This window comes from Palaemon carinicauda, chromosome 6 (assembly GCF_036898095.1).
Source record: "Palaemon carinicauda isolate YSFRI2023 chromosome 6, ASM3689809v2, whole genome shotgun sequence".
In the NCBI taxonomy this organism is placed as follows: Eukaryota; Metazoa; Arthropoda; class Malacostraca; order Decapoda; family Palaemonidae; genus Palaemon; species Palaemon carinicauda.
The window spans coordinates 166,405,609-166,428,108 of NC_090730.1; the positions used below are offsets into that span (position 1 = coordinate 166,405,609).

The following is a 22,500-nucleotide window of genomic DNA, read 5'->3' on the forward strand; positions in this document are numbered from 1 at the left end:
TAGTAGTAGTAGTAGTAGTAGTAGTAGTAGTGGGTGTGTGTGTTGTTGTTGTTGTTGTTGTTGTGTATGGCAGGTCAAATTCCTTCACAGACCACAACTGTAAGCTGGGCGTAAAGCGTAGCCATGCCCAAGAGTAAAATAAATCACATCCATAAATAAAAAAATCTAAATGAATTTACGACTCTCAAACCTTGAACCTACAAAACGAATGCCATTATAGTTCAGTGTTACTCGGTTAAGGCCTGAGACTCACATACATTCCAAGAGGGGTCAAACATTCTGTCCCTTACAGATTAGTGTCTCCTAATTCAAGGCGGTATGATTTAAAGCTTTGGAGGCTGAAAGAACCGTGGTGCTGATCAATAAGAGTATTTTTTAATTTTTTTACCTGTGTACGCGACCCGTCAAAAGTGACGGCTAAATATTTACATAGATATGCACGTAAGCTCACCCCTTCTCACCAAGGTATGACTACCCCCTCTCCCCCCTATCTGAGGGAGGGGGAGAGCTGGGTGTGACTAAATATATACATACGTACATACACGCATATTATATATATATATATATATATATATATATTTTATATATATATATATATATATATATATATATTTTATATATATAAATATATATATATATATATATATATGTGTGTGTGTGTGCGTGTGCGTGTGTGATGGTGTGTCTGTATACATATGCTTGCACATGTACTATTATCAGACTACAGGAACTCTCCTGTCTTTCCATAATCATATTTCCTGTTACATTTAAATCAATCAAACCTCGAAGAGACACAGATACAGTGATGAAATCACCATCACCTGGTCTCCGCAAGAAAGTGAATATCCCGGAAAAAAAAAAAACAAAAAAAAAACCTAAGTTTAACCTTTCACGCCTGAGACATTTCCATATTTGAGTCTTAACCTCGTCGCCATTCCTCCGACCAGCCTTCATGTTTGAAGTGTGTTCCATCCCTCCCTCTTCCAGAGTCATGCCTGGAACCGTTTTCCAGGCGAGGTGCATATTATTCAGGCTGGATTACAGGCAATGAAGTAGTTATGCGCATACTGAGCTTCATGTGTTTAGAATTCCACTGATCAGACGTGGCATAACCGTGAGAAAGGACAGCTTATCTCTCTCTCTCTCTCTCTCTCTCTCTCTCTCTCTCTCTCTCTCTCTCTCTCTCTCTTTAAATGAACATTTCTTCTTGATTTGCAAGTCTCAGATAGCAAGGTACACGAGCGTCTCTCTCTCTCTCTCTCTCTCTCTCTCTCTCTCTCTCTCTCAATACTACACAGTATTCTAAAAGTTTTATTCCAGCTGTGGCCAAGTTGTGGAATGATCTTCCTAATCGGGTGGTTGAATCAGTAGAACTTCAAAAGTTCAAAGTTGCAGCAAATGTTTTTATGTTGAACAGGCTGACATAAGACTCCTTATATAGTTTATATATGAAATATCTGTTTTGACGTCGTTACTGTTTGTAGAATGATTTATTGTTAGTTTGTTCTCATCATTTATTTATTTCTTTATATCTTTCCTCACTCGGCTATTTTTCCCTGATGGAGCCCTTGGGCTTATAGCATATTGCTTTTCCATCTAGGATTGTAGCTTGGGTAGTTATAATAATAATAATGAACATTTCTTTCTACTCTGCCAGTCTCAGATAGCAAGGTACGCGACAATCTATCTCTCTCTCTCTCTCTCTCTCTCTCTCTCTCTCTCTCTCTCTCTCTCTCTCTGAAGGAATAATTTTTCCTAGTATGCCAGTTACACGTACCAAAGTGCAAGAAAGTGAAGGTGAGATCTGTCGCTGAATTTTAAGGGCAAATAATACAGTTCTGGATGACCGAAGAAGTTCAAGGGCCCTGCGATGGTAGTAAACCTTATTTGATGTGGTGTGGTTTTATGAGACTCGGTAATTGCTAGGAACTGAAAGTGACTTTTGTGATATTTCGCGTAAACACACACACAAACATATATATATATATATATATATATGTATATATATATAATATATATATATATATATATATATACATCTTCCCTATGTAATAAAGAGCAAGTGTCTGGCTACATATACTGTATACACGCACGCACACACACACACACACACATATATATATATATATATATATACATATATATATATATATATATATATATATATGATAAATTTTGCACATTTTTACGTGTTTTTCATATTCAAATAAGCCATATATATTTTTGATATATTAATGTCTGGATTCTCTTAACAACCTCGGGATCACAGACCCAGGCGAAATCTCACAAAGACAAGAGCTTGGCTCCGGCCGGGAATCGAACCCTGGTCGGCAAGCTTATATAGACAGTGACTAACCCACTTGGCCACGTGGGTTAGTCACTGTCTATATAAGCTTGCCGACCAGGGTTCGATTCCCGGCCGGAGCCAAGCTCTTGTCTTTGTGAGATTTCGCCTGGGTCTGTGATCCCGAGGTTGTTAAGAGAATCCAGACATTAATATATCAAAAATATATATGGCTTATTTGGATATATATATATATATATTCTGTCACTGTAAGCGGCATTACTTTTTTATCTCTCCCCCATCCCCTCGGGTAGGGGGAGAGGAATTAGTCATACCCCACCCCAGAGGTAATTAGGAAAGGGGGAGGGGTTGTCAAGGGTTGACTGTGTGTGTGCGTGTGTATGATTCTCTGCCTAAATGTTTAGTCGTCATTTTTGACGGATGTCATACACTAGTGTGCGTATATATATATATATATATATATACATATAAAGTATATATGTATATATAATATATATATTATATATATTTATATATATTATATATATATATATATATATATAAATATATATATATATATATATATATGTATCATAAGCCATAACAAGTTCACTGCAGGACAGAGGCCTCAAACACATCCTTCCACTCCCGTCTGTTTATGGTCAGTCTATGCCAGTCTATACCCGCAAATTTTCTTAGTTTATTAATCCCTCGTCTTCTTCCTCTCCCTGCTTATATATATATATATATATATATATATACTGTATATATATATGTGTGTATATATATATATATATATATATGAAACAATACTATCAAAAAAATAATTCAACACCCCAAGACAACTTGAAGTGATGAACTCATTGTTCAAAGCAACAGTTACAAGAATTAATTCAATCGAGCATTGAATTCAAAATGGTATTGTTCCTTAACAGTCCAACGAACATGGCATGTACCAAGAGTAAAGAGAACGGTTCCATGCCAGGGTCACAAGCCTTTCCCAGGGGTGACTCACCCCGCCCACACCGGCGCTCGCCTCTCAGGGGCGCGCCCGCACCCGCGCAAGGCGCATTTGTTTTTTGGGACCTCCACCCAGAAATGAAAAACCACAATTAGTGTTTGAACATGGTTACTCCCTTCTCGTCTGAAATGAAGATGAGTCGTTTCTCTCTCTCTCTCTCTCCCCCCCCCCCCTCTCTCTCTCTCTCTCTCTCTCTCTCTCTCTCTCTCTCTCTCTCTCTCAATATTCAGAATTCTAGAACGTGACCTTTATGGATAGCAACATCCGTTTATGTGTATTTTTAAAAACCAAAATTGTCAATATCACTATTATAGAGAATCTCTCTCTCTCTCTCTCTCTCTCTCTCTCTCTCTCTCTCCCCAAGATTCTAGAATGTGACCTTTATGATTAGAAATATCCGTTTATGTGTATTTTTAGGAACCAAAATTGTCAATGTCACATTTATAGAGAATCTTTCTCTCTCTCTCTCTCTCTCTCTCTCTCTCTCTCTCTCTCTCTCTCTCAACGAGCTCAAGGAAACCAGAATGACTATTGCTACCTGTATATCTGACATTTCTTCCGCTATCATTCTATGATTCATTTAACCTTTTGCTGTACCGTCAGCCTCTCAAGACGTTCTGCTTTTACGGTACATCTGTTCATGTTGCAATTTGCAACGTCGCCATTTCGTGGTGTGCAATTCGCATCGTCATGTATCTGTCGATTGTCGGAAGTTGAAATGACTGGTTTTGTTTGAATTTCGTCTTCGGTGTTTACCACATGCTTGCGTTGCGATGAGCTTCTTGCAAACAAACAGCATGTTTGTTTTTTAGAAGTGAGATGTGATTTGTGACGCGTTTGTTTACGTTGTTTTTGTTTGTTGCATATCATGAGATAAAGTTCTAAAGTCATATATATATATATATATATATATATGTATATATATATATATACATATATATGTTTTGATTCTAATCTAATTCCGTAGGGTTATTTTTAACATACAATATAACCCTACGGAATTAGATTAGAATCAAAACATATATATATATATATATATATATATATATATATATATGTCTTGATTCTAATCTAATTCCTTAGGGTTATATTTAACATACATTACTAGGAATATGGTCCTTTTCATGCCCATTAAATATCTATGTGATTGAAGATCTATGCTATGTGTTTTGCGTTGGGATGAGCTTCGTACAAACAAACTTTTTTTTTTTTTTTTTTTTTTTTTATAAATGAGCGGTAATTAGTGACGCGTTTGTTTACGTTTATGCTTGTTGCATATAATGGAAAAAAGTACTGAAGTGTTGTATTTATTTGTCTTGATTCGTATCTAATTCATAAGGGTTATATTTCACTTACCATACTAGAAATACATAGTTAAAAATTTGCATTTAAAGGCCGGTAAATGTCTGGCAACATTTATTCCGGGAGTTTTACCGTTTTAAAAACGGATATATTGACGTGAAGGAGTGATATTACGGTCATCAACCGGTAAAAGATAGTAGTAAAATATGTACGGTCGCCTGTATTTTACTGAAATACAGCTGAGCACAGTATATTTTTTACGGGGAATTTATGATTAAAATAACGGTTTTTCTAACAGTGTGGCCCTTTTCAGGCCCATTAAATATCTATGTGATTGGAGATCTATGCTATGTGTTTTGCACTATTTCATTTCAGTCAAATTTTGAAGAATCCAGAGATCACTAATTAACATTTAAGGAACCTAAAAGACTCGGAATAATCATAAAAAAACCTGAGCGTCAAATCGTTCTTTGCATCATTCTAATGTATCCTAAGAGCTCCTATCTTCTTGTCATTCATCCTCATCATCTGTTACTTGTCCATTGCTGGACAAAGGTCTCAGACATATCCTTCTCTCGCATCTGTTTATGGTCTTTCTACGCCAGTCTATACTCCAGTATTTCTTAGTTCGCCAATCCATCGTCTTCTCTTCCTTTTCCTGCTTTTTATGCAATCTCTAGGGACCCATTTTGTCATTCTTAATGTCCATCTATTATCTGTCATTCTCATTATATGTCTTGCCATGTCCATATCTGTTTCTTACATGTTAGAATATCGTCTACTTTGCCATCCAGTATATCTTAAATGAGCGAGGTAACTAGTCCACTGCAGGACAAAGGCCTCAGACATGTCCTTCCCCTTGCTTCAGTTTATGGTCATTCAATGCTAGTCTATACCAGCAAATTTCTTTGCTCATAAATCCATTCTCTTCTCTTACTTCTCCCCCTGCTTCTTTTGCAATCTCTCGTTATCCATTTTGTTATTGTTCTTATCCATCTGTTATCTTTCATTCTCATTATATGTCCTGCCCATATCCATTTCTTTCTCTTACATGTTAGAATATCCTTTACTTTGCCATCCATCATATCTTAAATATTATTTCATGATGCGATTGTGGTCATACCCTCCAGTATCCTCTTCAAGTCTTTGTTCTTCATTATGTTTACTTTCTGAATCACTACCCAGCAGTTCAACCTCTCTCAACCCGCTTTCCGCTGTCACGATACTGTACTAAATAACCTGGTAATTTCAGTAACAATCTGTCAGACCAAACATTACTAAATCACTTATCCATATGACGGTCGCCTTTGTTCTGTTGTCTCCCACATGAAAAATGTGCAGAAATTAATACTATTTCTCTTTTGAACTGGAAAATTACGTTGTTCATTTTTTTTTATATCAGGTGATAGATTAGTTGACACGCACATTTGATGTTAAGGCGTAGTTCGGCAATAAATTTAATTCTTGGCTTGTTTGGAAAATTATTTTGTGGTTGTTAAATTTTTTCACTTGTGCTTGAACTCTTGGTTATTAACGTTGCGTTTATTTTAAATTGTTGTTACAATTGAAGTTTATTATCTTCTAGATTTGGATGATGTTACTTCCATTGTAGCTTAGCTAATAATAATAATAATAATAATGATAATAATGATGATGATGATGATAGATAATAATAATAATAATAATAATAATAATCACGAAAGTTCAGATAAATACTTGAAAGACTATGTCCCATGACAAAGAACCTATTTGTCTATCTCGCTTCTTTGTGCACCAACGGAAGCCTTCAAGGGATGCCTCTTCCAGGTATTCCTTTGAGTCGTGGATGTTTACCTTCCTTTTTTTATATCTTTTTTCTCTTCATTGCACACTCCATTATCCCAAAAGAGAAACGTCTAAAAGGAAATGGCAAATTGGATTCACTCCTAAATCCCAGCGAATATTGTTACTCGCTGGAATGCCACCTCTGGAACGCAAGGAGTAATGCACTTCGACTGTCCTGCATGGGAGCACAATCATTCCCCCTTATTCGGCCACTGCAATTACAACGAATTCGCCTGCCAATTTGCCAGGGGAATTCGGGTGCTAGTGACACAGCATACGCGTAGGAAGAAAAAAATTAAAGGAAACCATAATACAAAGCACAAAAACCCGAGATTTTGTTAAGTCGATTATTGCTTGAGTGCTTTCGGACGTTCCCAGTAGAAGATTTTGAATGTTCCAATTGGAGATTTCGAAGAATCCAATTGGAGAATGGAGAATATAAGTGGAGACTTTGATGGATCTAATTTGAGACTGAAGAATCTAACTGGAGACTTTGAACGATCTAACTGGAGATTTTGATGGATCTAATTTGAGATTGAAGAATCTAACTGGAGGCTTTGAAGGATCTAATCTGAGGACTGAAGAATCTAACTGGAGACTTTAAAGGATATAATTAGAGACTGAAGAATCTAACTTGAGACTTTGAAGGATCTAACTGGAGGCTTTGAACGATCTAATTGGAGACTGAAGAATTTAACTGGAGACTTTGAAGAATCTAATTGGAGACTGGAGAATCTAACTGGAGACTGAAGAATCTAATTAGAGACAAGAATTTAACTGGAGACGTTGAAGTATATAATTGGAGAACTATAATATCTTCATAGTGTAATGGCACTATGATATCCCTTACCCTCTTTGTCCCTTCCTTCAACCCCTTTACTCCAATCCCTCCCCCATTCAACCCCCTCACTCCATACCCCCAATATCACCCCCTCCTCCTTCCACCATTTTTTTTTTTTGCTTTGGTTCCTCGAAGGATCAATGTCATGGGAAGATAATCTTGTTCCATTCGTGAGTTGAGGACATAGACTCCACGGTTGCCTTAGGGGCAAAAGCCTTCGGGGGATGTGGCGATTGGGGCCTGCAGATGATTTGTGGGAAGACAAGAGAGAATTAAAGAGGAAGATTAGAAAGAGGAGTCGGTGGATGTCATCAGAGGTCAATGCATAACGCTCCTACCTTGAAGATCTTGTGAAGGGGGAGATTGTTCGGAGAACTTCCTCTTCATATTTCTTTTTCTTTTTTAAAGTCTAGTTTCTTTATGATTTATATTAGTTTTATTCGGAAAATTATATTTTATCATATCATCTTTTTCTTCTTTTTCTGTTGAAGGTCTTTAGTTTCACTATGATTTATATTAATTTTATTCGGATAATTATATTTTATCATATCGTCTTTTTCTGTTGAAAATCTTTAGTTTCATTATCATTTATATTAGTTAATCTGGTTAAATATATTTTTTTTTTCAAATTACGTTTTTTTATTGGGACACTTTTAAACTCTAAAGAATTTTGTATTCTTAAATGAGCCACAATTCAGGTTTTTTTTTTTTTTTTTTTTTTTTTATAATCAGACACTTGCTCTTTATTTCATGGGATAGATGAACGTCATTTCCAATTCCTGAAGTATCTAATGACTAATTTTCAAATAATCAAGAAACAAATTATCAAAACGTGAAACCAAAATATCTATTAAGAACACAAGTGTCAACAAACACACACACACACAATAGGACAGAATCACCCTAAGCTTTCCAGAACACGTGTTAGCACGTGCCAATACATCCCTGGAAGTGAAAGTGGTTTGCAGAGATGGTGAGCGACAGGTATTTGCATTCACTCCCTCGTATCCATAAGCATCAGTGACGCGTATAGCTCCTCTGGCCTTCGTTTATAAAAAGAGAAACATTTATGTGCTTGGTGGTTATCGAGTATGCAACACGCCAGTGTGCTCATTGCGATAAAGGAAAGGATTGCTTTTATTGTGTTCCTCCGTGCAATGCTATAAATAATGTAAACAATGATTTTCAATTAGGAGCAGTGGATTAAATATGGTAACTTTTGATTTTGGTCCGGAGTGAGTATTATTATTATTATTATTATTATTATTATTATTATTATTATTATTATTATTATTGTTGTTGTTGTTGTTATCATCACTTTGGTAGTAGACCCTCTTTCAGGCATGTGTCCTGTTTATTGAACTATTATTATTATTATTATTATTATTATTATTATTATTATTATTATTATTATTATTATTATTATTATTAGCCAAGCTGAAGCCCTAGTTGAAAAAGCAGGATGCTATAACCCCAAAGGCTCCAACAGGGAAAAATAACCCAGTGAGGAAAGAAAATAAGGAAATAAATAAACTGCAAGAGAAGTAATGAACGATTAAAATAACATATTTTAAGAACAGTAACAACATTAAAATAGCTCTTTCATAAATAAACTACAATAAAAAAGAGACATATATCAACCTGTTCAATATAAAAATATTCGCTGTTTGATATTAATGATATTATAAGTAATTCGTATCTGATCATTGTGATTAGTAGCCGCGTGGTGCGGAATTTTGAGGGTAATCAGGGAAAGTGAATGCACTGTTTGACAGGTGTGTTGTAAGAAAATGCTATTGGTGTTACTTTTCATCTATTGAATTACTTTATTCGCAACGGGATTTTTCGTTCATATCTAGCTTATGATCTATATTATTATTATTATTATTATTATTATTATAGGCCACCACAACCTCTTGCTTTATTATAAATTCTAATACACTTGGGTTGTTGTTGTTGTTGTTGGTGTTGCTGTTGTTGTTGTTGTTGTTGTTACTGTTGTTGTTGTTGTTGTTGTTGTTGTTGTTGTTACCATACACTATTCAACTCGCCATTGGTTAATGGTTAATCTTTTACTATCCGAATGAGTTTAGTTATCCGAAGACTACACGGATGTTCGCCTTGTTTAAAGATGAAAAATATAGTCATTTAAGGAATTGACAGGAGAATGGCATTCTGAAAACATGATCAATTGTTTACCGGCCTCTTCTTAATCGAAAATCGCTGTTCTACATGTCACGACTTTTTTTTTTCTTTTTTTTTTTTTTACGACCGCTGTACTTAGCACAAGGTCGATGACATTCTTGTTCGTCTGTGGTTTTTCTTTCTTTCTTCCTTTTGCTTTCATTGGCTGTTCTTATGATCTTATAAATCTGTTACTCCCAGCTTCTGTATCTTTGAAATTGAAAACCATGATTCGAATTCAAGGCCTTGTCTTCTGTTCGCAGCGTAATTATTCTGTTTATTCACTTACATTTTTATAAGTTTGTCTTTTAAGCTCGTTGCTTGAGGAAAATTCTTATAGATTCTTAAGTTTCCTGGGCAGGATGTGTTGTACTATGCCCTCGGTATTTTTAGATTTATTCCAGAAGCAGGTTTTGTGAAAGATATTTAAATTTTATAAGAACATCTTTGCTCTTATGGTTTTAAATTTAATTTCTTATTACTCTATATTTATAACAAACGATATTATTATTATTATTATTACTACTTGCTAAGCTACAACCCTAGTTGGAAAAGCAGGATGCTATAAGCCCAGGGGCGCCAACAAGGCAAATAGCCCAGTGAGGAAAGGAAACAATGAAAAATAAAGTATTTTAAGAACAGTAACAATATTAAAATAAATATTTCCTATATAAAATATAAAAACTTTAACAAAACAAGAAGAGAAATCAAAGAGAATAGTGGGCCTTATTATTATTATTATTATTATTATTATTATTATTATTATTATTACTTGCTAAGCTACAACCCTAGTTGGAGGAGCAGGATGCTATAAGCCCAGGGGCCCCAAAAGGGAAAATAGCCCAGTGAGGAAAGGAAACAAGGAAAAATAAAGTATTTTAAGAACAGTAACATTGAAATAAATATCACCTATATAAACTTTAAAAACTTTAAACAAAACAAGAAGAAGAGAAATCAGAGAAAATAGTGTGCCCGAGTGTACCCTCGGTACCTTCGATATCACGATGCCAGATCATGCAAACCAATCAATCATTCGAGCTCATTGCTTGAGGAAATCGAATCTCGAGAGTGGTGGTGATTTTCATCAGCCATAGACCGTACTTGGTATTGACCGTTATTATGATTATTGTGCGGGATCGTATTCCTTTTTTTATGCTATTACGTGTAAGGATTCTTAGTGGGTCCTGGTATTATTATTATTATTATTATTATTATTATTATTATTATTATTATCATTTTGTTATTATTATTATTTTTGTTATTATTATTATTGTTATTATTATTATTATTATTATTATTGTTGTTGTTATTATTATTATAATTATTATTATTATTATTATTATTATTATCGTTATCATTTTTGTTATTATTATTATTATTGTTGTTATTATTTTTGTTATTATTATAATTATTATTATTATTATCATTATTATTATTATTTTTATTATTATAATTTTTGTTATTGTTATTATTATTATTATTATTATTATTATTATTATTATTATTATTATTATTATTAGCTAAGCTACAACCCTAGTTGGAAAAGCAGGATGCTATAACCCCCTGGGCTCCAACAAGGAAAAATAGCCCAGGGAGGAAAGGAAATAAACTACAAGAGATCTAATGAACTATTAATATAGATTATTATTATTATTATTATTATTATTATTATTATTATTATTATTAGCATTAGCATTAGCCAAGCTACAACCCTAGTTGGAAAAGCAGGATGCTATAAGCCCAATGGCTCAAACAGAAAAAAAAATATCTCAGTGAGGAAATGAAATAAACTACAAGAGAAGTTAGAAGAAAGTGTTTTAAGAATAGTAACAACATTCAAACATATATTTCATTTATAAACTATAAAAAGAGACTTATGTCAGCTTCTTCAACATAAAATCCTTCGCAGCAAGTTTGAAGTTTTAAAGTTCCAATGATGATGTGTTAAATAAAATATACTGGAATATATTTCTGAAAGCATTATTATATCAGTAATTTATTATTCTGGAAATTGCAGTATCGGTATGATAGAATTAGATTGAATAAGATCATCTGTTATGGCTTACGGGAATAATTTTGAGTCATCCAAAATTGCTACGTACAAATGACCTCATGCCATATACAGCACAATCTCATGATCATACATCGCAGGAGACACATTAATAAATACAAAATAGATACCTCTAATTCTCATAATTGTTAACAGTGAGTTACTTAGAGTTGAGCCTGTTATTGTTACCTGCCGTCAAAATGAACCGTGGTATTTTTTTCCTATAGATATTTTTAATGAGTAAAGGTCAGTTCTATAAATGCCATTCCCTTTTCTGGACGAGGTTAAAAAAAGGAAAATGTAGGAAGAAAGTTGTAGATATCAATGCCTCCTAAAGGAAGAAAGCGTATGTGTGTGTATGTATATATATATATATATATATATATATATTATTACTATTATTATTATTATTATTATTATTACTTGCCAAGCTATAACCCTAGTTGGAAAAGCAGGATGCTATAAGCCCAGTGACCCCAACAGGGAAAATAGCACAGTGAGGAAAGGAAACCAGGAAATATAAAATATCTTAAGAAGAGCAACAATATTAAAATAAATATAACTTTATAAACTATAAAAACTTTAACAAAACAAGAGGAAGAGAAATAAGATATTTGATAAAACAGTGTGGCAGAGTGTTACCTCAAGCAATAGAACTCCAACCCAAGACAGTGGAAGACCATGGTACAAAGGCTGGTACTACCCAAGATTAGAGAACAATGGTTTGATTTTGGAGTGTCCTTCTCCTAGAAGAGCTGCTTACCATAGCTAAAGAGTCTCTTCTACCCTTACAAAGAGGAAAGTGGCCACTGAACAATTACAGTGCAGTAAGAAGAATTGTTTGGTAATCCCAGTGTTGTCAGGTGTATGAAGACAGAGGAGAATATTTAAAGAATAGGCCAGACTATTCGGTGTGTGAGTGTGTAGGTAACGGGAAAATGAACCATAACCAGAGAGAAGGATCCAATGTGGTACTGTCTGGACAGTCAAAAGACCCCATAACACTCTAGTGGTAGTATATATATATATATATATATATATTTTATATATATATGCTTATATATATTATATATATATATGTATATATATATACATACAGACACACACACACACACACACACATATATATATATATATATATATAATGTACACACACACAAACACACACACACACACACACAAATAGTAGTGATAATCAGATACAAACACAAAACCAAATTTCGTGATCCAAGAATCCCAATAATATCCAACCGAAATATTACCAATACAGTCTTTCCACCTCTTCTTCAGCATATAACTAATAGCATTTTTTCTTCTTTCCTTCTGCAGCAGGATGCCGCCACCTATGCCAATGCAGCTGCCCCCGGGGGAGGACAGTGATGCCGACTTTTCAGACGATGAGAACATCCCCCTCAATCAGGACATCTATGGAGGAAGGTAAGAGAATCCTGATGGATTTCCCAGTGAATGTTTAAAGCTCCGTCTTATTTTCCTTTTTCGTTTCCTGAGTCTGTTTCCTTGAGTATGTTTAGATTCTCTCTCTCTCTCTCTCTCTCTCTCTCTTTCTCTCTCTCTCTCTCTCTCCTCATGAGTATGTAAGATTTTCTGTTTTCATGAAATTGTTAAGACTCTCTCTCTCTCTCTCTCTCTCTCTCTCTCCTCTCTCTCTCTCTCATGAATAAGATTTTCTGTTTCCATGAAATTGTTAAGACACACACACACTCTCTCTCTCTCTCTCTCTCTCTCTCTCTCTCTCCCAAGGTGTCTTTTGATCATCCCACAACCAAGATTCTCTCTCTCTCTACCAAGGTATCTTATGGCCATCCCACAGCCAAGATTCTCTCTCTCTCTCTCTCTCTCTCTCTCTCTCAAGGTGTCTTTTGACCATCCCACAACCAAGATTCTCTCTCTCTACCAAGGTATCTTATGGCCATCCCACAGCCAAGATTCTCTCTCTCTCTCTCTCTCTCTCTCTCTCTCTCTCTCTCAAGGTGTCTTTTGACCATCCCACAACCAAGATTCTCTCTCTCTCTACCAAGGTATCTTATGGCCATCCCACAGCCAAAATTCTCTCTCTCTCTCTCTCTCTCTCTCTCTCAAGGTGTCTTTTGACCATCCCACAATCAAGATTCTCTCCCTCTCTCTCTCTCTCTACCAAGGTATCTTATGGCCATCCCACAACCAAGATTCTCTCTCTCTCTCTCTCTCCCTCTCTCTCTCTCTCTCTCTCTCTCTCTCTCCCCCAAGGTGTCTTTTGATCATCCCACAACCAAGATTCTCTCTCTCTCTCTCTACCAAGGTATCTTATGGCCATCCCACAGCCAAGATTCTCTCTCTCTCTCTCTCTCTCTCTCTCTCTCTCTCTCAATGTATTCAAGAATATATTGCATCTAAGTGGACCCTCTCTTCTATGTGAAAGGAAGAATGGGGCTTGGCCTAATTTCGCCAGTGAGCCTCTTGTGGTGAACTGTACGCATCGAAGCGTCTTTGCATCATCCGTTCAGCCCCAAGTTACACCCGCTTTTTAGTCATCTAAGATCATCACTTCCGTTTCAACATCCTTTCTAGCTTCTTGCTGTCTCATTTCAAGCCTTAGCCTACGATCAAAAAGGAATTTATGCCGAGTATGAATTCATTGTGTCGTTTTTAATTGATACTTTATAAGGCAACATTTTTTTCTGCGTCATTATTATTGTTGTTGTTGTTGTTGTTGTTGTTATTGTTGCTGTTGGTATTATTATTATTATAATTATTATTATTATTATTGTTATTAATATTAATATTATTATTATTATTACTTTATTATTATTATTATTATTATTATTATTATTATTATTACTAGCCAAGCTACAACCCCAGTTGGAAAAGCAAGATGCTATAAGCCCAAGGCCTCCAACAGGGAAAAATAGCCCAGTGAGGAAAGGAAATAAATAAATGATGAGAACAAATTAACAATAAATCATTCTACAAACAGTAACGTTAAAACAGATATTTCATATATAAACTATAAAATGACTTATGTCAGCCTGTTCAGCATAAAAAACGTTCGCTATAAGTTTGAACTTTTGAAGTTCCACTGATTCAACTACCCGATTAGGAAGATTATTCCACAACTTGGTCACAGCTGGAATAAAACTTCTAGTATACTGTGTAGTATTCAGCCTCATGATGGAGAAGGCCTGTTGATATAGACTCTTGACGTCGATACGGACATCCTGTAAATGTATGGACATCGAATAACTGCTCCAAACATTCCAAGATGTCTTAATCAGCTGCTATTTCCGGCTCTTTCTTACGTGTTTAGTCTCGAAGGTCTTCGGTGGTATTTCACGTTTTTTCAGTATTAACGTGAAGGTGCGGAGCGATTTTAACCTTCGAAGTTAACTGTTTATTTCATAGGTTTGATTGACTTTTTTATGTTTTTTTTTAAATCAAGGTTTTTTTTTTTTTATTGGAATTTCGTTATATGTTTACTTAGTGTTAAACGATGGCTGAGCACATCAAGGGTTTATTCTGTTAACTCTTTAGATAGAAATTTCTTTATATTTTTTATCTATTTCAATTGCTTAGAATTATATTGGTTATAAAATTCATTCATTTCCTTCTGGAGTTTAATATTTATTCTTTTCATAAATATCATTACACAGGAAATCATAGATAATTCAACTGAGTTGTTTAGTATTTTGTTTTAGCTTTAGTTTATCAAATGATACTTTTATATAAAACTACTATCAATTAGTAATCACGATGTTTTTTATCTCAGGAAACAAACATTTGCAGCAATAATACCTTTGATAATTCTTTCGTCATTACCCGATTATTAAGGGACACCTAAAATTAAAGAAGAATGTTGTGGTAGCCTTTTAGAAACGTCCCTATCTGATATTCTGGATTGGGGTTCGAGACCTGCTCAAGTTCGATAGTTTCTTGTAATGTCTGCAACCTTACCATCCTTGTGAGCTAAGGATTGGGGGAACCTGTAGGTCTACCTGCTAAGTCATCAACAGCCATTGCGTGGCCCTCCCTTGTCCTAGCTTGGGGAGGAGAGGGTCCTTGGGCTCTGATCATATGTATATATGGTCAGTCTCTAGGGCATTGTCCTGCTTGTCACGTCCCTTTCCTCTGCCATTCATGAGTCACTTTTAAACTTCTGTTTCTTATCATTCCTGTAATTTTTCGATTTATTATTAAAAGATGGTGGGATTTACTTCCCTCAAGGATTCAACCATTGTCCTGCTAGGGCATTGTCACTGTCCCTTTCCTCTGCCCTTCATGAGCGACCTTTAAACCTTCGTGTCTTATTCTTGCAATTTTTTTATTTTTTATAGAAAAATGGACCGTCATTTGATATTTTCAGTTTGACCACTGTAATAACTTCCCCCATTAGGTGCTGCGGAAGTAATATCAGCTCCGGAAAATGCAGTAAACGCAATTTCCCTTCAGTAATTGAGCGAAGGGAGAACTCCTTCACCTTCCATCTCGAGTCCAAAACGAGCGTAACTTATCACAATCATTCTGTTCAAGTGTCCAGATCGAAGGACCCTTGGGAGGTGCTAATCATGCTGCTTGGGGAAATGAGAATGAATTTTCATCATTTTTAGAAATATTAGAACTCATTTTAATGTCTGCTTTGCCGGCTGCAATGCGATAAGGATATTAGATCTCTCTCCTCCTCCTACGCATATTGACGCGAAGGGCCTTGGTTAGATTTCGCCAGGCGTCTCTATCTTGAGCTTTTAAATCAATACTTCTCCATTCACTATCTCCTACTTCACTCTTAATAGTCCTCGGCTGTGTAGGCCTGGTCGTTTTTATCTTGAGCTTTTAAATCAATACTTCACCATTCACCATCTCCTACTTCACGTTTCATAGTCCTCAGCCATGTAGGCCTTGGTATTTCAACTATTCTAGTGCCTTGTGGAGCCTACTTGAAAGATTGGTGAACTAATCTCTCTTGGGGAGTGTAAAGAGCATGCCCAAACCATCTCCATCTACCCCTCACCTTGACCTTATCCACACATGGCACTAGAGTGATCTCTCTTATAGTTTCATTTCTAATCCTATCCTGCCATTCTTCTGAGGGTTTTGTTCTCAAATCTACAAAATCTCTTGAAGAATTTCTCTGAGCTGCCCCTTTGTTACAAACGCAAATAGTGGGTAGTTGGTTGGCTAAGGCACCAGCCACACGTCGAGATATTAATCTTGGATAGAAAAAAACTTTTTAGCTATAGTAAACAGCTCTTCTAGGAGGACACTCCAAAATCAAACCATTGTTCTCTAGTCTTGAGTAGTGCCATAGCCACTGTACCATGGTCTTCCACTGTCTTGGGTTAGAGTTCTTTTGCTTGAGGGTACACTCAGCCACACTATTCTATTTGTTTCTTTATTTCCTTTCCTCACTCTGTTATTTAACCTGGCCCGATTAAATTCGTGAGGAAAAAATATTTATATTAATGCTAAAAAATGAATAAAATATAAATTAAATGTAATGGATAAAAAGAATAATTAAATTATGATGTAAAAATCTGTGATAAGCATAAATTTAAATCATCAATAAAACCAAAGTTTCTTAAAAAAAAAACTTAATAACAGATTTTTCATCCTTTTGAGTGATGTCTCCTCATTTTCACGGTCGTAAACTAAGATTAGACATAGCGTTTCACGGTTCTCTAGGTGAAGAAATAAGAAGGAATTATCACCCTTTTTTATGTGCATAGTAATTATCCATTTATTACGAAATGGCATCCTCAGAGATAGAATAATATCGCATCTTTCATTAATTCCTTTTAGGATAAGAATGAAAAAAGTGGATATAATGTATTTTTATAAATTATAAATTCCTTTGGTTAATTTAGTCTCTCTCTCTCTCTCTCTCTCTCTCTCTCTCTCTCTCAAGAAAATGCTACACACATACAGAATATCATATAGGATTTTCTCTTTTTTGTGCTCCTATTTCTTTAAACTGAAGATTGCCACATGCTTATGAAAATAAGACTCTCTCTCTCTCTCTCTCTCTCTCTCTCTCTCTCTCTCTCTCTCAAAAGAAAGCTAGAAACAATATCATAATTTAGGATTTTCTCTTTGTTGTGCTCCTATTTTTTTAAACTGAAGATTGCCAGATGGCTTATGAAAATAAGACTCTCTCTCTCTCTCTCTCTCTCTCTCTCTCTCTCTCTCAAGAAAATGCTGCACACAGACAGAATATCATAATATAGGATTTTCTCTTTATTGTGCTCCTATTTCTTTAAACTGAAGATTGTCAGATGCTTATGAAAAGAACTCTCTCTCTCTCTCTCTCTCTCTCTCTCTCTCTCTCTCTCAAGAAAATGCTGTACACAGACAGAATATCATAATATAGGATTTTCTCTTTATTGTGCTCCTATTTCTTTAAACTGAATATTGCCAGATGCTTATGAAAATCACTCTCTCTCTCTCTCTCCTCTCTCTCTCTCTCTCTCGCTCTCTCTCTCTCTGACTTAATTTTTTATCATGCTTGAGTACAAATTCATTTCCCTTTTACCAGAATAAAAAGAAAAGAAATTAACAGTTACTGTGTCGTCTTTCAAATTTTATTGGGTGGGTCATGTGGCTTTAGATAAGGCGTTAAACTACGTCAGATTGTAGGGATAAACACATTCATGAGAGAGAGAGAGAGAGAGAGAGAGAGAGAGAGAGAGAGAGAGAGAGAGAGTCCTCCCACGAACGTTATTTAAGGTTGCTTAAATTCGTAATGTCATCTTGAAGTGAAAACTTGAATCGTTCAGTTCCTTCGTGTAAATCAATCAATTCAGTTGCTTTCTATTATTGAAATCCTGGGTAATGAATATAATGATAAACGCTGAATTAGAATACATGATTTTTCTCTTTGTTACAAGCACCAATATCTGTGGGTGAGGCTAGATTTGATCGTAGTCCCAAATTTTATAATGGATAGGATCCTCAGATATCTCTTGGACTTCTTTGCTGAATCTGGGTTCCTGTAGCTTTTCTTAATTAATTGCAATTACGTTAATGATAACTATATTGATTTTTTTAATACTATAATTATCATTGGGTTACTTTTTCATGCGACACGTATCCAACCTGAGACAATCTGGGTTCGAATCCCAGACGAGTGTGGAATGACTTGAAGTTGTTCCTCTTATTGTACCTGTGTTGACATAAGGAAAACTTTAAGTAGATCGTTTCCAGTCGATGGTTATGGGTAGCACAAAGGGATGGAGCAGATCATGAGGGGTAGCAGTTTCACACCTTTTGGAATCAATGTCTCTGAAGGGAACTAACATTATTAGACACTAGTGTACGTGACCGTCAAAAAATGGTAGATAAGCACATAAACAGACACGCACACCGATTCAACTCTTCCCACCCCTTCCTACTTTCCTAACTACAATATATCAGTTTCGGCAATTTGTGGGAGATTGTAGTTTCTGAGTGTACCTCCCGGGGTACCTGCTCTCACCAGGATGTGACTACATCCTCTTCCCCCTACCTAAATAATGGAGAGACCTAGTAGTCATACGTTTGGCAATGCCCACTCAGCATGACGGGCAATATATATATATATATATATATATATTTATATATATTTTTATATATATATATATATATATTTATATATATATATATATATATATACATATCTATATATATATATGTATATATATATATATATATATATACATATATATGTAGCCAGAATCTTGCCCTTTATTATATAGAGAAGATTCTTATGTTATTAATTACTACTGTAATACTAATATTGCTCACATTCGTATCAACTAATATACCTTTGACCTTAAAAAACAGACCGTCTGAATGAAACGTCTTAGGAGATCTGTTAAGAGTCATTAGACTACTTTGAATCTAGAGGGCAAAACCATTACATTTTACTTTCCTCCTCACGAAGCAGAGATAACGTGTCGACCCGGGAGCGGCTTTAGAATGTACCTTCGAGAAATGGACCGGGAGGTTACGCAAAAGCCTTTGCTGTAATCAAGGGCACTCCGGTGTTATCTGCAGGGGTGCCACACCTCTGGGCTCTCTCTCTCTCTCTCTCTCTCTCTCTCTCTCTCTCTCAAAGGAATGCTAGAGACAGACAGAATATCATGATATAGAATTTTATCTTAAGTCTAAAATGAAGATTGTCGGATGTATATGAAAATAGGATCCCCCCCTCTCTCTCTCTCTCTCTCTCTCTCTCTCTCTCTCTCTCAAGAGAATGCTAGAGAGAGACTAACATAATATAGGATTCTCTCTTTATTGTTTGTACTCTTTCTTTAAACTGAATATCGTCAGATGTATATTAAAGTAAGACCCTCTCTCTCTCTCTCTCTCTCTCTCTCTCTCTCTCTCTCTCTCAAGAGAATGCTAGACAGACAGAATAACATAATATAGGAGTCGCTTTATATTGTGCTTATTTCTTCAAACTGAATATTGTCAGATGCATATGAAATAAGATTCTCTCTCTCTCTCTCTCTCCTCTCTCTCTCTCTCTCTCAAGAGATTGCTAGACAGACAGATTAACATAATATATGATTCACTTTATATTGTACTCTCATTTCTTTAAACCGAATGTCAGATGCATATGAAATAAGACTCTCTCTCTCTCACTCTCTCTCTCTCTCTCTCTCTCTCTCCACCAGCCTGTAAATGTCAGCGGGCAAGGCATGGCCTACCTTTTACTTTCAAGTTGTTCCAAATCTGTGCCCCATCTAAGGTTTCTTTCTCAGAGGCAAGTCAGAAGGTCTCAAAACAATAGCCAGTACTGGAAAATCCTTGGAATTTAAATCTATTATAAAAATATGGAAATTAATAAAAATACTTAAAGATAATTTCTTATAACTGTTCCTTAAGTAACGTTGAATCAACCGATATCTAAAGAAAATAAGAAATTGTGCAATGGGTTAAAGTTCTCTTGCTTGAGGGTACACACGGGCACACTATTCTCTCTTATTTCTCTTCCTCTTGTTTTTTTTAAAGTTTTCATAGTTTATATATAAAAGATCTATTTTGATATAGTTACCGTTCTTGAATATATTATTTTAATTGTTCATTACTTCACTTTTAGTTTAAATATTTCCTTATTTCTTTCCTCACTGGGCTATTTATACCAGTTGGAGCCCTTGAGCGTATAGCATCCTGCTTTTCCAACTAGGGTTCTAGCTTAGCTAATAATAATAATAATAATAATAATAATAATAATAATAATAATAATAATAATAATAACCACAACAACAGCAGCAATAATAATAAAAGTAATATATATATATATATATATATATATATATCAGTAATTCACAATTTATTTAATTTGCCTGGCACTAAAAATATAATTTCTGAAAGAGAAAACTCAAATTATACTCAATAATTTTTTTGTGATATATTCATCTGATTTTCTTTATATATCACGATTCTTACTCACTTGAAAAGGATAAAAATTATATACGAAACATTAACATTTATCGAAAACTCCCTTTGCATAACATCACCTATCTTGAACTCCACAAGTAAAGGAACAAAATAAATTACCAATGATGATGATTGATGTTGGATAGAACGAGACACCTTCATGTCATTTCATAGTCACTGTAACCTTCCTGGAGTCTTTTTCCGGATCATTCTAAAAACAGGCATTAAGATAACCGTAGTGGGAATTAGTTTTTCTACCCCCAACCCCCACTCCCAAGTCTCAGCAAGCTTCAAGGCGTCTCTCTCTCTCTCTCTCTCTCTCTCTCTCTCTCTCAAAAGAGTGCCAGATACTGACAGAATATCATAATATAATATTCATTCTTTATTGTACTCTCATTTATCTAAACTGAAGATTGTCTGGTGAATATGAAAATAACTCTCTCTCTCTCTCTCTCTCCTCTCTCTCTCTCTCTCTCAAGTGTCGATAATCGTAATCTTTTAGTTTATCTTAATTTCTCTTTCCCTCCCTCCACCTCGACTAGAGAATTACAGAAATTGCTAAAAATGTATGTGGATTATGAGCGTTCTCTCTCTCTCTCTCTCTCTCTCTCTCTCTCTCTCTCTCTATATATATATATATATATATATGTATATATATATATATATATATATGTATATATAAATATATGTGTGTGTGTATGTATGTGAGTATAAAATTTAGTTGGTACATTTCATTTAACTGAAAACCAATTCAAAATGACAGAAGATGATTGTAAATTTAAAAAAATAAAGATAAATCCACTCATCCAACAGCTTATCTTCTTGTTAGTCTTTCCGTGGTGCGTGTCCGAGAGAGAGAGAGAGAGAGAGAGAGAGAGAGAGAGAGAGAGGAGGGTGCACATACACTCACTTTCATCCGCACTTCACCTTCCTTTCAGCTGTACGAGTGGAGGTGGATGCTGTATGGGTTTGAGTCTTGGATTTATTTTTTCTTATTCCTATTGCCGTTTCTTCTTTCTTTTCTATATATTTGTTGTATATATATACATATATATGTATATATACATATATATAAATATATATATATATATATATATATGTATATATATAAATATATATATATACATATATATATATATATATATATATGTATATATATATATATATATGTATATATATATATATTTATATATATACATATATATATATATAATATATATATGTATATATATAAATATATATATATATATACATATATATATATATATATATATAAATGGGGATGCCTTTACGTGGTGAAAGGGTTTATGTATTGCCATGATCAGCAAGGCTCTACTAGTCAGGGCCACCCATGCAATGTTGGTTTGCTGTGAGTGAGCAGACTAAAATATCCCACCATCACCAGCCCCCACTGGCCAGCGTAGAGATGAAAACTGGCTAAACCCCAGACATGAATAAAGACATGTCTGAGGCCTTTTTCCTGTATTGAACTAGAAACAGATGCGTTTTGTTTATATATATATATATATATATACGCACACACACACACACAAGCACGCGCGTATGACTGGAGAGTATTTTAC

At 34.9% G+C, this 22,500-nt stretch overlaps 1 protein-coding gene across 8 annotated transcripts in view; it reads left to right on the forward strand.

The window, feature by feature from the left end:
* The window catches only part of LOC137642796 (chitin synthase chs-2-like), a 124,519-nt gene that overhangs the window by 39,224 nt on the left and 62,795 nt on the right, over positions 1-22,500 (forward strand). For all 8 annotated transcript variants that reach the window (XM_068375658.1, XM_068375659.1, XM_068375653.1 and 5 more), the window contains exon 2: positions 12,836-12,943. In XM_068375658.1, the coding sequence (XP_068231759.1) occupies positions 12,840-12,943 (104 nt within the window). In that variant the 5' untranslated portion in view covers positions 12,836-12,839. The remainder of the gene's footprint in view (positions 1-12,835; positions 12,944-22,500) is intronic.